We start from the raw sequence: 17,930 nt of genomic DNA, 5'->3' as shown, positions 1-17,930 counted from the left end.
TCTGATATGATTTGGAAATGAATGTGTAAGATTTTGTAATTCTCAAGACAAAAAGATATTTTAAGGCCATGATATGAAAACCAGACTTAATGTTAGCCATTAAGTTGTCCAGTTTCAGAATTCTCTTCTTGCTCAATATCCTGGTCTTCATTTCATACTATAGATAGAATTACCTCTCAGATGGGCAAAACATGATCTAAAGCAAATTTTCTTTATTCCAGTATACTCATACTTAGATCTAATAGGAAATGGTAGATTATTCATTGTGAATAATTGTTTCATCCAGTTCTTGCAGGATTCTGGGATGAACATAGGCCAATAAATAGCATTTAAGAGAAAAATCAGTAGAACTAATAGGAAAACAAAGGCAAATTGTCTATGAGTAAATTGAAATAGAGCTAAGCTTTCTTCATATAATGGGTCTATGTTACTCCGTTTCTTTCATGTCAGTTAAGATGTTGTAACATCACTCTTAAATTGATATTTTCCGTTAGCTTGCTTTTTTACTTTTTCAAAGAAAAAAAGAAGAATCATTTTCTTCCACAATTTTATCTCCCCTACATATACCTTTGAAATAGCAATCACTTTCGGTAAGGCTTATGTTTTATTCTCAGCAGAGGAGATAGATAGAGGTTAAATTAAAGGAACTGCTAGCTGATTGTCCAGTTGAGGTAAGGAGACCCCAAATTTTACATTTCTATTTAGCTTCTCTTTTCCTTCCTACCCACCACACTATATACCCATCTTTCCTGTCCCGTATCCACTTTTCTTTCTACATTTGTGTTCTTTGTCCCCTAGTTGTACTAGGCCATTGTTTTATAAAGGTGTAAAATAAGTTCTAAGTATATGAACAGATCATCTTCTTTCTCAAAAACATACATCTTTAGGAAGAATATAGTTCTTAGGGTAGAAAGATTTTACTGTAATATATAGAAATGATAGCATCTAGTTATTTTTACCTGTGATTGCTTAGTAATTTTGGGTGAGTTACTGCCCTTCAGTTAATGAAAATGAGAATCTCAAAAGTTGATTGAAATTGCCAAAAAGGATGGCAAAATACAGAGTATTCTCTCATTACATTTGAGTAAAAGTGTGTTAAGAAGTGTAAAGTGCAGGGAAATAGATATAAATATAGTAATTAATAGTACCGTTTGCCTTCATGTCATTATACTGAGTGAAGCAGAAGGTTTATTTTATTTAATATATATTTATTGAACCTCTACCATGTGATAGAAACTGTAGAATGGAGTGGTATAGTCACTGTCTTTGAAATCATAATGAAATAGAAATGACTAATATTAGAGACTGCTAGATATAATTATTATATTCTCTTTGTTTTTCTTACTCTTTTATTTATCTGAGATTTGAAATATGATTGATTAACTTGCATTCTCTAAGTGGTCCTCAAGGAACTGAAGGATAGGGGAGAGGAAAAACTGGAAGAACACTTTTAAAGAAAGCCTGGAAAGTTAAGGGCCTCTCTCTTCCTGGTTTGTTCGAGAAGAGATTGTGTTTTATCCACTGAGACCTGGTCTACAATCCAGTTTATTTTAGAGAAAAATTCAGTGTGTTAGTATAATACTACATTATGCAACGTTACTGGAGAAGTTCATTGATTTCCTCTCTTTCTCTTCCCAATAAAGATGAGTTTTCCTCAGAATTGAAACTGATCCATAAGTGCTATTTTTTTTCAATTTTAGGTATCTTGAATGTAAATATTAAAAATGAATGTTTTAATTTCTTAAAGGTCATACACAGGATATCTTTTTAAAAAAAGACAAGGTATCTTTTTACAGAGCTGGTGTGAAACTCAGATAAAAAAATATAGAGTGTGATACCAATGTTATCTGTTATTATTGTTTCTTATTTGGTTTCTTGGCAGATTAACTTTCAAAAAAAAAAACAACACTTGAATGTCAAAAAGTAATATAATTTTTAAAGGTAAATGTTTATGGAACTTTAGAGAAATTATTTTAACTGTCGATTATTATTCAGGCCTCAAGTTTTTATAAGCAAAATATCTCAAAGTTTGATATTTTTATTGTCTTTAAATTCATTTCTTATACTCTTTGGAAGTTAAAAACAATGTAATCACTATTTCTTGTTGTCTGTGTGGCTATTCAGTTCTTAATATTGGTTTATAATGTGTTTTATACTTTTTAATGAAGGGCTTTGCATCATTTATCTCGCCTAAGAGACCTGGTTGATGATACCAGTGGGAAACAGTCACCGAAAATGTGAAGAAGAAAATAAAACTGTCTAATCAATAAATAGTCACCACAGAACAAAAAAGTATATATATTTTTGCTATTACTTAAACTGACAAAGTAGTTATAAGCCATACATTATTCTGTGATTGTTCAAGTATTATATATTTCTAAAAGACCAAACTTGCAGATATCCATAGTTTTTGTGATTGATCCTCATTTTGTGCCAAAATACCAGAATCATAACTGGAATCATCCACAAGAGATCCTAACTTTGGTCTTCAGGCAAGCAAATGTATGATATTCAAAGAAGAATGATTTCTGTTCATGGACTTACCTTCTTCAGCATCTTCATCATTTTATTATCTGATTCTTGATAATTAAGAAACTCTTCCTGATTTCTATCCAGAAACCTCTGAAGGTAGATAGACTTTCTGATACATTTTGAGGAGCTTTAAGGGATATCAGAATTGTTGTGGCATATCTTATCTATATGGAAGTCTGTCAGTTATAAGTTTTCATAAAGCAAATATTTAAGTATGTTGTATTTGCAAATGAAATGTAGTCTCTCTCTCTCTCTCTCTCCCTTTTTTAATTTTGACATGGGCAGGCTCTGGGGATCAAACTCGGGTCCCCTGAATGGCAGGTGAGAATGTTGCCACTGAGCCACCGTTACACTGCCCTGTATTTGCAAATGAAAACAATTTAATAGTGGGATCATGCAGTGCTAAAACTAATGCCCTTTTGATTTTATGCTGTGAAATGCAAGAGAATCTCCTAATTAAATTCTAGTGCTTTGATTCTTAGGTAGTCTTAATATTTCACAGTTTACCAAACATTATTTTGGGATATTTGAGAATGTAATGTTTTGGTAGTAAATTATTCCTCAGATTTTAGTTTTAGAGTTAGCTCAGACTAGTACAAGCTATAATATTGGTAGCCAATTGCCTTCTGAAATTTCATAACTAAACTTAAAGGAAATGGATGTGGAAAATCAGAAAAAAAATCCCCTTTTTAAAAGCTATTTTATAAGAACTGAGCTTTCTTTAAAGTAATCCCTGGCTTATCTTTTAAACTTTTAATGTTTGTGCCTAGCTCAACCTGAAGAGAGCACTATAATTTTGCAGTTTCTACCATGTGAACGTCTAGTAAGTAGTAAGTGTCTTTACCAACAAAACTAAGAATTTTATCATAAAGCATATTAAAAAATGCCCAGTGAAATTAAAGAATCTTTTTATACAAATACTACACATTATCACTTTTCCTATAAGGCAGCATCTTTGCTAAGATGATTTACTGTCAAAATGACAGGAATTTATTTTGGTCAAAAATTTTGTCTTTTCTAAATTATTAAGACATTTTAAAAATACCTTTGTTTTAGCACTGATATGTGAAAGACTATAAAGTAAGCCTTGTCTTTTTCTTTTTTTTTCCTTGGCCACTGAGAAAGTGTTCTAGTGACTGAATTAGCACTGATTCAGTTAGTGCTTCCATTTCCAAGAACATATCTCCAATACAAATAAAATAATAATTTTATGTTAAAACTATTAACTTTAACATAAAACTTGGTATTAAAAAGTTATGCTCCTAATCAAGTTCTTGATTTTATTTACCAAAGGAGCATTACTTTTTCCTTTGCTGTTAAATCTTAAAAGGTTTAGTCTTTTACCTAAAAAATCAATTTTATCAAAACGATTATTCTTAATTTTCTTTTTAAAAGAAATAAATAGGAGGGAGTCAATAAAGAATAAAAGAAAAAATCTGAATCATTAAATGTTGAAATTCTCTAAAGAATTGGTTTAATTAATTACCTGTGTAAAATTTCAGATTTTTTTGGAGGTTTTCAGGGGGAAAAGGAGCAACAGTATGGAGATTGCTGATTTGGGAATATAAACTAAAATAGATAATGAGAACAGTTAGATTTTAAAAATTGCATTGTGACCATAAAGTTGTATAAATCCTTTGTTTTTACTCTTTTAGGCACATTAGAAAATGTTAAATAGAAAAAGTGAAAATTTAAAAAGACTTTTCGAAAGTTTAATAGAGTGAAAAAATTTAAAAATTCCAGAAATTATCTGAGATCAAGGGATAAAGGTGTCTCTCATGGAAGACTCAAGACTCTTAACAGTTAAGAACTCTGCTTCCAGTGTTTTGTGTGACAATTCATTTCGGCTTCAAGAGATTTCTGACCAAATTGAAATCTGTCTACTTGAATTTGAATATATGTCTCTCTAGTTATGTTATGTCTTGTAGCATTTTATAAAGGTGGGTTTTGTTTTGTATTTTGTATTTAATGGTTTATGATAATGTTAAGTTAATACAATTATTCCAAAAAATGTTGCTTGAAGATAAATCATGACACGATTCTTTTTTTTTCCCTATGTTTTAAATACATGGGATCACTCACAGATTTGAATTTTTGTTTCATTTTTCCTGTCCTGCTGTCTAATCTGTATCTCAAAACCCATTTTGTGGAACTGTTATCAAGAAGTGAACCTACTAAAAGACTCATAGCTTTCTGAAAGGGGACAAAAGAAGTGAAAGGACAATAAAATTGATAATTTATAAATAACTAAAGTTTCTCAAATGTTAAAGACTGTATATCTCTCTTATTCCATGTATATACTGCAAACTTCATATATGGTTATATGTTGTATTGGGTTGTAATACCTACTGTATAATGATTGGGGTATATCTAGGCCTAAATCTAATAGACACATTGTACAGCAGGTTATATTGTTAGATAATTGAAATGTGAAATTACTCTTTTCCCACTTCTCTTCTGCTTTCTTTCTTTATAAACTTATCTGTCATTAAGATCATTTTCCTTTCTTGGACCCCCCCCCCCCCCAATTTTTTTTTTTTTCCTTCTCAGTTTATTCTGCATTATTCTTAACCTAGACCTAGACCCTTTTATTCTCACAAATGCAACAACTTTTATCTGTTCTTTATTATCTTAACTGGAACTAGTCTACTTGCCTCCTAATACCTATTTTACCCTTACATATTTCTTCCCTTCTCTTTCAGTCCTTTACATTGAAGCCAAACTGACACTTCAAGACGCTGTTTACATCTGTTCTAAAGTTACTGATTTATTTTAGCAAATTTGCTTTACCTAAGAGCTTTACTCAGATTTTTCTGAAACTATGTGTCTTCTCACTTTGGTACATATTATTTTGCGTACTTGAAATACTCAATGTTTAGTCTTTTTGTTTATCTAAAGCTTATTCTGCCACTTCTTTCAAGCCCTGACCAAGTCTCATATTTCCTTTTCTAAAATTCTAGTCCTCTGGTGAATTGGAATCCTATAAACTGTGTTAGAATGGCTTCCCCCATCACTCAATTTTCTTTTATCTTATAAAAGGTAAATATATAGTGCCTTTTATACCACGTTGTATCTTTAGGAGAGAATGTGTCAAAATATTAAATGATTGATTCTAATTTGTTTTATTTCCTTGATGATGGCATCTTTTACGTTACATTGTATAACCAGGAAAAGGTAAAACTCTTGCATAGGTGTCTTAAGTACTGGTGATGATTCTCAAACTAATTCCTTTGAATAAGGTTGTAAGCTCAAGATAAGAGAGACCACATTTTTTCTTCATATTATGTTCTGTAAATCCTTTTTAAAATTTATTTATTAAAAAAATTAACAAATGAACTAAAACATCAACATTTTAAAATTTATTTATTAAAAAAATTAACAAATGAACTAAAACATCAACATATATAATCAGTAATTCACAGTATCATCACTTAGTTGTATATTCATCATTTCTTGGAACATTTGCATTAATTCAGAAAAAGAAAAAAACAACAGAAAAAGAAAAAATGAAAACAAAAAAAAATTATGCATATCATACCCCTTACCCCTCGCTTTCATTAGCATTTCATACTAAATTTATTTTAACATTTGTTCCCCCTATTATTTACTTTTATTCCATATGTTCTTCTCATCTTTTGACAAGGTAGATAAAAGGAGCATCAGACACAAGGTTTTCACAATCACACAGTCACACTGTGAAAGCTATATCATTATTCAATCATCCTCAAGAAATATGGCTACTGGAACACAGCTCTACATTTTCAGGCAGTTCCCTCTAGCCTCTCCATTACATCTTGAGTAACAAGGTGATATCCTTAATGCATAAGAATAACCTCCAGGATAACCTCTCGACTCTGTTTAAAATCTCTCTGCCATTGACACTTTGTCTCATTTCACTCTTCCCCCTTTTGGTTGAGAAGGTTTTCTCAATCCCTTGATGCTGGGTCTCAGCTCATTCTAGGGTTTTTCTCAATCTCTTGATGCTGAGTCTCAGCTCATTCTAGGATTTCTGTCCCACGTTGCCAGGGAAGTCCACACCCCTGGGAGTCATGTCCCACGTAGACAGGTGGAGGGTGGTAAGATTGCTTGTTGTGTTGGCTGGAGAGAGAGGCCACATCTGAGCAACAAAAGAGGCTCTCTTGGGGGTAACTCTTAGGCCTAAATTTTAAGTAGGCTTGACCTATCCCCTGTGGGGTTAAGTTTCATATGAATGAACCTCAGGACTGGGGGCTCAGCCTGTAGCTTAGGTTGTCCACACTGCTTGTGAGAATATCAAGAATTCAACTTGGGGAATTTGAATTTCTCCCAATTCTCACCATTCCCCATAGGGGACTTTGCAAATACTTTTCCACTCACTGATCGAATCACTCTGGGATTCATCGGGGCATCCCACTCTGGACAAATCAACAAAATCTCACGATCTACCTGAGATTCCAAGTACTTAAGGTATTCAATCAAACTATCTACAGAAGTTATATAAGGCAATGCACTAGTCAAAAAATATTGTTCCAAATATTTTTTTGCTTTAGTCTCACACATAAGGTGAGATTTTAAAATATTAGTTACCATCTATTTTCAGCACCCTGCAGTAATGACATTCCTTTGTTCTTCCTCGTGCAAAAACATTTTTAAAATTTGTACATTTAATCACTATTATTATACACTCTAGGCATTCCTAGATTATACCATCTCAATCTTTAACATCTTTCTTTCTGATTTCACTTATGCCCCCAGCCCTCCTCCCTCTATCATTCTCACATGCAGCTTCATTCAGTGTTTTAACATAATTGTATTATAGTTAGGTAGTATTGTGCTGTCCATTTCTGAGTTTTTATATTCAGTCCGGTTGCACAACCTGTATCCCTTCAGCTCCAATTACCCAATACCTTACCCTATTTCTATCTCCTGGTGGTCTCTGATACCAACAGAATATTCCAAGTTTATTCACTAATGTCTGTTCATATCAGTGAGACCATACGGTATTTATCCTTTTGTTTTTGGCTAATCTCGCTCAGCATAATGTCCTCAAGATCCATCCATGTTGTTACATACTTCATAACTTTATTCTGTCTTAAAGCTGCATAATATTCCATCATATGTATCTATGTATCTACCACAGTTTGTTTAGCCACTCCTCTGTTGATGGACATTTTGGCTGTTTCCGTCTCTTTGCAATCGTAAATAATGCTGCTATAAACATTGTTGTGCAAATGTCTGCTTGTGTCTTTGCCCTTATGTCCTTTGAGTAGATACCTAGCAATGGTATTGCTGGGTCATATGGCAATTCTATATTCAACTTTTTGAGGAACCGCCAAACCGCCTTCCACAGTGGTTGTACCATTTGACATTCCCACCAGCAGTGAATAAGTGTGCCTCTTTCTCCACATCCTCTCCAGCACTTGTCATTTTCTGTTTTGTTGATAATGGTGTAAATCCTTTTTAAAATGAGGCAAATTGTACCTATTTTGGAAGAGTTATTTTTGTCATTGCTGCTGTTGTTCATTATGGGATTAATAGTTTTACTTTGGATGACTTAGCTGTAAGCCTTCTGATCATTTGAGCCTATAAAACTTTACAGATTTTTGAATTTTTGTATGTTTTGCATTTTATCAGATAAACCATGTTTTAGTTTGTAAGCTGCCAGAATGTGATATACCAGAAACAGAATGGCTCTTAAAAGCAGAAATTTATTAAGTTGCAAGTTTATAGTTCTAAGGCTATGAAAATGTCCAAATTAAGGCATCCAAGAAAAGATACTTTGGTTCAAGTAGGCCAATGATAATCAGGGTCTCTGTCAGCTGGAAAGGCACATGGCTATGTCTGCTAGCTTTCTCTCTTCATGTCATAAGGTTTCCCCAGGGGTGTTTTTCTTCTGCTCTAAAGGTCTGTGGCTTTGTGGGCTCTCTTGGTTCTCGTGGCCCTCTTGGTTTTAAAGCTCTTTCAAAATGGTTCCCTCTTAAAAAGACTCCAATAAGCAACCCCACTTTGAATGGGTGGAGATATGTCTCCATGAAAACCATCTAATCAAAAGTTGCCACCCAGAATTGGTGGATCACATCTCCATGGAAACAATAAATAAGCTCCCATCTAGCAATACTGACTGAGAATTAAAGAACTTGACTTTTCTGGGGTACACAACAGATTCAAATGGGCACACTATCTTTTATGGATCTAGTGTTAAATCTAGGTCTAGAGTGACTGGTTTTACCTTGTGTTGCTTCTTTGACCTTGATTTAATTGAAATTGTCAGTCTGAGTACAGTCTAGAGATAAAACTACACAGTGATTTTAAACAAGGGAGGTTTAATATAAAAAGTTTTAAACTTCAATAAAAGATTTGAGAACTCTGTATAGTGCCCTAGAACTGAGAGAGAATATCCAAGGAAGGACAAGTACAAACCTGGAAGGGAAGTCCTTCTTCCCAAGGCTGGGGTTCAGTCCCACTGGATGGTAGAGAAGCCCTCTGGTTTGCCTGGACTAGAGCTAGTGTGTAGTTACTGGTTACTGATACTTACAGGGCTGATTTTTTTCAGCAGGGGAGCCATACTGGTGACTGGGTGTCTGGTATGCAGAAAGTGTGAGATTTCTACTTCTGGTGGGATGTCTGGAGCATTTATGTTGGGGTGGGGGTTACGGGAAGGTGATCATCACCATACATTTTGGTAGTGTGGCTTGGGCAGAGCATCACTGGATGTCTTCACACCCATGCTGCTGATTGAAAGTTTAGCAGGTAGGAAGTAGGAGGAAGTCCTCTTCAGGTTGAATTTGGAGTTGAGAGACAATAAATTGACAACTGCATGGAAACTGATAAAGTTCTAGGAAGGTTTTGGTGGGAGAGAACATCATAGGGGAAATCCAAAATGCTTCACCTATCTACCTCTGCCCACTTTTATTTGCAACTCATATTCTGTAGCCTTTCCAAACCAAGAAATGTGGGCATATAATAAGGCAGCAAAATTTCAGGTCATTTATAAAATTAAGGCATTGTGAGAAGTCTTGGACTAATGTTTTAAAATTAATGAATTTAACAACCTTGTAAAAGAAAGTAATTCATGAACTAGAAAGCCAGCACTGCTACATATATCCTGGAGTTATATGAATAGAACTCTGAATCACAATATCAGAGAAATATAGTACATTCTTTTCCTTTTCATCTTGTGGACATATGGCTTTTATATGAATGTTTCTGGGATTGGAGGTTTCCAATTAGAACTATTTGTTTCTTAGCATACTCTTGCTTCAGTTAAGCCACCATATACTCTACTGTGTCTTCCTCATATCAGTTTTAATTTTGCTCTCCAAGACAATCTCATATACAATTTACAGACCTTCTAATATTGAAACCACCAAAAGTAATGTTTCTTCCATCGTTCCTGTCTTCAGAAGCACTGATTTTGAGGAAGAATATTGTCCATAATTTGGCTCAGCCAGTCCTGGAAGGAACGTGATGTGTCCCTGCCAAACTAATAATTCAACACCCCTTCATTTTTTTAAAGGGGTAAATTTTTGTTAAGGGGGGCTGGGAGAAACTCATGAAAAATTTTATTCAGAGGCGGATTTACTAACTTCATTACAAGTCAAAGCAGAATCAATATTCTCATAAAGGAACGAAGTGTTGCAAATGTTTCCCACACTTCTTTAGTTCATGTTTCTGCTTGTGGTTTTTTTTTTTTTGCATGGGCAGGCACTGGAAATCGAACCTGGGTCTCCAGCATGGCAGGTGAGAACTCTGCTTGATGAGCCACTGTGGCCCTCCTTCTACTTGTGTTTTTGAGTCAGATTTCTTGGGTTTAAAATTTAGTTAAGTCATCTTTGGTCTTTCCCTTATTAGCTGGGCTACCTTGGGCAAGTTGAAGATCTGAGCTTCAATTTATGGAGTTAAAGGTACCTCACACAGTTTATAAATGAGCACCTGTTAAGCACTAGCTTAGCACAGTGCCTGGCACATAGTAAGTTAGCTGTTATTGTTAGAATTATGCGAGTATGTGGTTTCAGAGTTGATTAGGATGGTTTGCTGCCCATCAGCTGCCTGTATCTATGAAGATTTTATAGCAACACAAGTAGATCAATGTGAGTAAGGGATGAATAAAATATATATTTTTCCCAGTGAAGGATACTGACTACTTTGGCAGTAACAAGACTAATGAACCAACTACCTAATTGATTCACCCCTTAGGCTGGTTTTGAACTCAGCCAGACCTTCTTTATCCTGTAACATCTCTTGAAGACTGTGCTTAAAGAATAAGTCCTCCTACCCCTTCTTATACCGAGATATAACTGCTTTTTTGTTTTGAGGAAGGGGAAGGGATCTCTCTAAATTCTGTAAGAAAAATATATTTTTTTTAGACTTGGGGCATTATGATTCCTGCCCAAATTCTCTTTCCTTCCCTTCAGCCTCAGGCTTTCTGTTAGACCATTAGTGACCTTGCATTTTGCCAGTTCCACTTCTTCCCCACACTCACATTATGGAAGAATGAGCCTTGACACATGTTTTGCCAGTGTAAAGGGGTGGCCCTAGAAAGTGTAGAAAGAATAATTGGTTTGGGTTTTCAGCAAGATAGAGGTTTGAGATAGTGAGCTAGAACTGTAGGTCAAGGAACGTTACCTTGTTACATCTTATAAAGTGTATCAAAAACTTCTACAGTTTCTACTACATAGGGTGTGATACCAATTGCAACTAGGGATTAGCTGAGTTCAATTTGAGTCTGACTACTTGGAGTTAGGCCAGACTGTACTGGTTAAGGACAATCCTCTACAAGATTCACCTTTAGGCACCAATTGCAAGTTTGGGGGTCCCCAGGGTCACCTGTGCTTCTGACCAATTGGCTGCAAATTCAATGGTTCCCACTTGGGTTTTGTTCTAGTTTGCAACCTACCAGAATGTGATATAGCAGAAATAGATGGGCTTTTAAAAAGGGGAACTTAAGTTGCAAGTTTACAATTCTAAGTCTGTGGAAATGTCCAAATTAAGACACCAACAAGAGGTTACCTTCACTCAAGAAAGGCCAGTGAAGTTTGGGGTTTCTCTCTCAGCTAGCTTTCTCTTCAACAGCTTACCTGGGGCTCTGTCCATTCTGGTGGCTCTCGTGGCTCTGAAGCTTTTTTTTCCAAAATGGTTCCCTCTTACAGGGCTCCAGTAAGCAACTGCATCTTGAATGGATGGAGACACATCTCCATGGAAACATCTAATCAAGAGTTACTACCCACAATTGGATGGGTTATATGTCCATGGAAACAATCAAGAAGATCCCACCTGGCAATATTGAATGAGGATTAAAGGACATGGGTTTTCTGGGGTGCACAGCAGATTCAAACCAGCACAGACTTGGAAATTCATAGAACAACTCACAGAACTCACTGAGAATACTATATTTAACGATTATGGTTTTGTTATAGTAAAAGGATACGAATAAGCCAAAAGCAGACATACATAGGGTGAGGCCTGTGAGAGTCTCAATTGTAAACTTCTATGTCCTCTCCACATGGAGTTAGAATACATCACCCTCTTGGCACAGAGATGTATATTCTCAATCATGGAAGCTCATCAGGGCTCTCATTGTCATCAATTTACATGAGGTCTTATTATGTAGGTAATATTGATAGAATCATTTGTCCATGTGGATGAAATCAATATGCAGCCCCCTTTTCCTCACAGAGGTATGGGAAATGGGCTGATGTGACTTGGCTCAAAGCCCAAACCCGCTAATCATACGATCGGTCTGTCTGGTGGGCCAGCCCCACTCTAAGGCTATAGGTGTGGCTAGCTTACCCCACCCTGTATCAGGTGTGGTCATGGGCCCACCAGGAAGAACAAAAGACATTCCTGTCACAGGAAATTCCAAAGATTCAGAGGTTGCTTTCCCAGGAACTGGGAACAAGGTTCAGCCAAGTTTTTCATTATACTGCAGTTCTCATCCTAGAGGCTGCCTCCTTACATACACAAAGCAAGTTTAGCTAGTAGACTAAACCAGTGCCTGTAGCCATGCCAACATCTCTTGCTATTAAACAAATCCTTTACTATTTTAAATCAGGGAAGAAAAGACAAGGGGTGGAGTGGGAAAAGGGGAAAGGCAAAAAGGGGCAACAAAAGGGAAATACAGACTTTGATAACCACACTGTTTCAAACTCATAGATCCTGTTTAGGTTAATCTTTGCAAGGATCAATAGAAGTTTTGTACGTGGTGGCCACACCTACAAAGTAATTTTGCAGATGTTATAACATCCACATCCTAGTCTGCATGTGATTTATGGTTCTCTTGTTTCAGTCTCAGAATGTTAATGTTGGGGCCCAATAAGTATGTCAGGCCTCCATTTAGCTATGACCACAAAGGGAAGCCCCCAAATAAGAAAGTTTGAGTTAGGTATAGGGAGAAATTGTAAGTATAAGGGTGGAGAATCTGCCAGGATGACTGGAAGGGTAGGCATTCCATAATGTTTATTGGAAATAAAAGTGAGGGAGGCCCCCACTTTGCTTGATCTTTCTAGGGTACTGAGATGTAAATATTCACACCCCCCCCATTGCCTTTTCTATCTTTCCCCCCTCTTACTCTGTAGGTCATTGTTCTAGTTTGCTAGCTGCTTGAATACAATATACCAGCAATAGAATGGCTTTTAAAAAGGGGAATTTAATAAATTGCTGGTGTAACAGTTCTAAGGCTGAGAGAATGTCCCAATTAAAACAAGTCTATAGAAATGTACAATCAAGAGCATCCAGGGAAAGATACCTTGGTTCAAGAAGGCCAATGATACAGACTGTGCAACAGGACTGGATACAAAAACTCAAAAATGGACAGCACAATACTACCTAATTGTATTGTAATTATGTTAAAACACTGAATGAAGCTGCATCTGAGCTATAGTTTATTTTTTATTTTTTTATTTTTTATTTTTTTCTCTATATTATCATTTCTTTTTCTGTTGTCTTGCTATTTCTTTTTCTAAATTGATGCAAATGTACTAAGAAATGATGATCATACATCTATGTGATGATATTAAGAATTACTGATTGCATATGTAGAATGGAATGATTTCTAAATGTTGTGTTAATTTTTTTTTTAATTAATAATAATAAAAAAAAAAGAAGGCCAATGAAGTTTAGGGTTTCTCTCTCAAGTGGAAGGGCACATGGTGAACACAGAGTTTCTCTCTCATCTGGAAGGTCATGTGGCGAACATGGTGGCATCTGCTGTCTTCCTCACCTGGCTTCCTGTTTCATGAAGCTTCCCGGGAGGCGTTTTCCTTCTTCATCTCCAAAGGTCCCTGGCTGGTAAACTCTACTGCTCATGGCTGTGTCGTTCTACTCTGCTCTCTCTGAATCTCCTCATTCTCTAAAATGTTTCCTCTTTTATAGGACTTCAGAAACTAATCAAGACTCACCTGAATGGATGGAGATACGTCTCTATCTAATCCATTTCAACAACCACTCTTGATTGAATTACATCTACAGGGAGATGATCTAATTACAGATTCAAACATACAGTATTGAATAGAGATTATTCTGCCTTTATGAAATGGGAGTTTGATTAATACATGCCTTTTATAGGGTACATGCATCCTTTCAAACCAGCACAGTCATGGTGGCCTGACATTTCTGAGGAAATGGCCTCCATGCTGATGATTGCTTGCTTATGATTTTCAGGTATTTGAGTTCCCTGGTGATACTATACATTGGGCCTTGTACAGGAATGATGTCAGTGACTATCTCAGTGATGAAAAAGACACTGTGGCACCAGTCTGAGCAGTCAGAGAGAGAAATCAAGGCTCAGAGAGAACTAGAGGCCCAGTTCTCTCTGAGCCTTGATTTAGGTTCAAATGTAAGCATTTCACTCCCTGTCGAGACCTTACTTGTAAAGAATGAGCAAAACCTAATTCTGGGAGATGAAAGTTAAAGATGGGTCTGGTTCAATAATTTGAATGGTATTTTGCCCAATGACCAGACATTCTGACTTTGAATGAAAATGGGGGCATGGCTGGTATGCTTTTTTTTGTGTGTAAAATTTATATCTTTATACAGTCATCTTCAAGAATCAAGGCTACTGGAAAACAGCTCAACAGTTTCAGGTATTTCCTTCCAGCCACTCCAATACACCATTAAACTAAAAAGGGATATGTATATATTGCATAAAAATAATTTCCGGGATCACCTCTCAACTCTGTTCGAATCTCTTGTCTCATTTTGTCTCATTTCTCTCTTTCTTCCTTTGTCTTTATTTTGTCACATTTCTCTCTTTCCCCTTTTGGTCAAGAAGGCTTTCTCAGTCCCTCGATGCCTGGTCCCAGCTCATCCTGGGGGTTCTGTTCCACATTACCAGGAAAAATTACACCCTTGGGAGTCATGTCTCTCAGAGTGGGAAGAGCAGTGAATTCACCTGCTGAGTTGGCTTAGAGAGGCCACATTTGAGCAACAAAAGAGGTTCTCTGGGGGTGACTCAGGCATAATTGTAAGTAGGCTTAGCCTATCTGCATGAATAAGTTTCATAGGGGCAAATCCCAAGATCAAGGGCTCAGCTTATTGATTTGGTTGTCCCCACTGCTTGTGAGCATATCAGAAATTCTCCAAATGGGGAAGTTGAATATTTCCTCCATTCTCCCCAGTCTCCCAAGGGGACTTTGCAAATACTTCTTAATTCATTGTCCAAATTACTCTTGGATATATCGGGTCATCACACTAACCTGGACAAACCAATAAAATGCACACCCTAATCAAGATTCCACATACTTACAATGTTCAATTAAACTGACCATACAAGTTAAATTAGGTAATGCTCTACCCAAAATATAAATTTTGTACCAAATAAACATCTCTTCCTTTGGTCTCATGCAGAAGTTGAAGTTTTAAAATATGGACAATATAATCCTTTATCATGTATTCTGCTCTACCTTAGTCCTGTCTAGACCAGCTTCCTTCATATCTCTACTAGAAGTCAGATCCCTTTTTTAACTTTTTAAACAGTTCCTGTATGGGGAACTGCTGACTATCATAGCTTCAGAGCTCTAACTCCAAGTCTCAGGTGTCATATAATTACCTGAAGTTTCTTGGTATGATCAGTTTATATGCAAACAGCTCAGTATCTCAGAATTTAGAATTAACAGTTACAACTCCTGAATGTATGTGACTGCTGTAAGAGGTTACAATTTAGGACCCTTTACGATAGGCCCCAGTCTGATAACCCATGCTCTTGACTCTAATTCACTGAGTTTTTATATTATAGTTAGTCCATGTGATTGAGGCATGATGGTATTTGTCTTTTTGTTCCTGACATTTCATTCAACATAGTCCTTAAAGTTTATACACCTAATTGCATGCCTTACAACTTCATTCCTTCTTGTGGCTGCTCAGTAGTCCACTGTGTATATATACCATAGTTCCCCCTTCCCTTCCTCAGTTGTCATACCCTTAGGCTACCTCCATCCATCATGAATTGTGAACACTGCTGCCATAAACACCAGTGTGCAAATGTCCATTTGTGTCCCCACACTCAGTTCCTCCAGGTATATACTGAGCAATGGGGTTTCAGGATCATATAGCAACTGTACATCCAGCCTCCTGTGGAACAACCACACTACCCTTCAAGGAGCTGCACCTCTCAGTATCCCTACTGACAGTAAACAGGTACATCTCTTTCTCCTCATTTTCTCTAGCACTTATTTCTCTCTGTTCATTTCTAAACAGTTTTATTTGCACGTAATACAATCCAATCTAAGTATATAGACATACCTTCACCACCATAATCTATATGCAGACATTTCCTTTTCTTCCAAAAAGAATCCATACCCCTCCCTCATGACCCCCACCCCACTTGCTTTTTGACATTTTGTTTTGGCATAATGCCTTTGTTACATTTGGTGGGAGCATATTGCAATGTAACTGTTGACTATAGCCCCTAGCTTGCATTGATTGTACTTCTTGCAGTATATCATCCATTTTCAACACCTGCAATGTTGACATTCATTTGTTCTCCCTCATGCAAGAAAGTTTTTATTTGTACAATTAATAATCATCATTGTTCACTCTAGGAATTTCTAAATTATACCATCTCAGTCTTTATCCTCTGTCTTTCCTTCTGGTTTCATACTTGACCCCAGCCCTTCTCTTTCAATAATACGTTAGCTTCATTCAGTGTACTTAAATTATTGTGCTACAATTAGTATTGTGCCCAATCTCTACCCTATTTCTATCTTCTAATAACCAGTGTTCTTAACTTCAATTCTCAAAGTTCACTCATTAATGTTAATTCATATTAGTGAGACCATACAGTATTTGTCGTTTTGTTTCTAACTAATTTTCCTCAGCATAATGTCCTCAAGGTTCGTTCATGTTGTTACATCCTTCGTGACTTTATCCTGTCTTACAACTGCATGATATTCCACTGTATGTATATACCACAGCTTGTTTAGCTAGTCATCTGTTGATGGACATTTGGGCTGTTTTCATCTCTTGGCAATTGTAAATAATGTTGCTATAAACATTGGTATGCAAATGTCCTTTTGTGTCCTTGCCTTCATGACCTCTGAATATATACCTAGCAGTGGGATTGCTGGATTATATGGCAATTTTGTACTTAGCTTCCTGAGGAATTGCCAAACTGCCTTTCAGAGTAGTTGAACCATCTTACATTCCCACTGACAGTGGGTAAGTGTGCCTCTTTCTCCATATCCTCTCCAGCACTTGTTGTTTCTGTTTTTTATTTTTTCTCATGGCCATTCTAGTGGGTGTCAGATGATATCTCATTGAGGTTTTGATTTGCATTTCCCTAATAGTCAGTGAAGTTGAGCATCTTTATATGTGCCTTTTAGCCATTTGTATTTCCTCTTCTGAAAAGTGTCTGTGCATGTCTTTTGCCCCTTTTTCAAATTGGATTGTTTCTTTTTTTGTTAATGAGTTGAAGAATTTCTTTATGCATTCTGAATACTAAACCCTTATCTGATTTGTGGTTTCCAAATATTGTCTCCCATTGCATAAGCTGTCTTTTAATTTTCTTGATGAAGTTCTTTGATCTACAAAGTATTTAATGTTAAGGAGCTCCCGTTTATCTCTTTCTTTTTTCAATGTTCATGCTTTGAATATAAGGTTTAGGAAACACCTCCTACTATAAGATTTATAAAGATTTCCCTTAACTTTCTTCTAAAAGTTTTAGTATTCTAGCTCTAATGTTTAGGTCTTTGATCCTTTTTTAAGTTAATTTTTGTAAAGAGTGTAAGATATGGATCATCTTTCATTCTTTTGCATATGGATATCCAGTTCTCCAAACACCATTATTGAAGAGGCTACTCTGTCCCAGGTGGGTTGACTTGACTGCCTTATGGCAAATCAATTGTCCATAGATGAGAAGGTCAATTTCTGAACACTGTGTTTGATTCCATTGGTCAGTATATCTATCTTTATGCCAGTACCATGCT

The 17,930-nt window shown here is 36.1% G+C and overlaps 1 protein-coding gene across 13 annotated transcripts in view; it reads left to right on the top strand.

Moving 5' to 3' along the window:
- The window catches only part of C18H18orf54 (chromosome 18 C18orf54 homolog), a 269,814-nt gene that overhangs the window by 47,706 nt on the left and 204,178 nt on the right, over positions 1–17,930 (top strand). For 4 of the 13 annotated variants that reach the window (XR_013165117.1, XR_013165112.1, XR_013165118.1 and 1 more), the window contains exons 8-10: positions 2,169–2,628; positions 3,303–3,362; positions 4,188–5,820. The exons of 2 other annotated variants lie outside the window; for them this stretch is intronic. Coding sequence is in view for 2 of the 11 variants with exons in the window: in XM_077135436.1 (XP_076991551.1) it covers positions 2,169–2,241 (73 nt within the window). In the remaining 9 variants the exon portion in view is untranslated. 7 more of the 13 variants (XR_013165116.1, XR_013165120.1, XR_013165113.1 and 4 more) reach the window with 7 other exon arrangements.

This window comes from Tamandua tetradactyla, chromosome 18 (genome assembly GCF_023851605.1).
Source record: "Tamandua tetradactyla isolate mTamTet1 chromosome 18, mTamTet1.pri, whole genome shotgun sequence".
NCBI lineage: Eukaryota > Metazoa > Chordata > Mammalia > Pilosa > Myrmecophagidae > Tamandua > Tamandua tetradactyla.
This window is presented reverse-complemented; position numbering and strand designations above follow the sequence as displayed.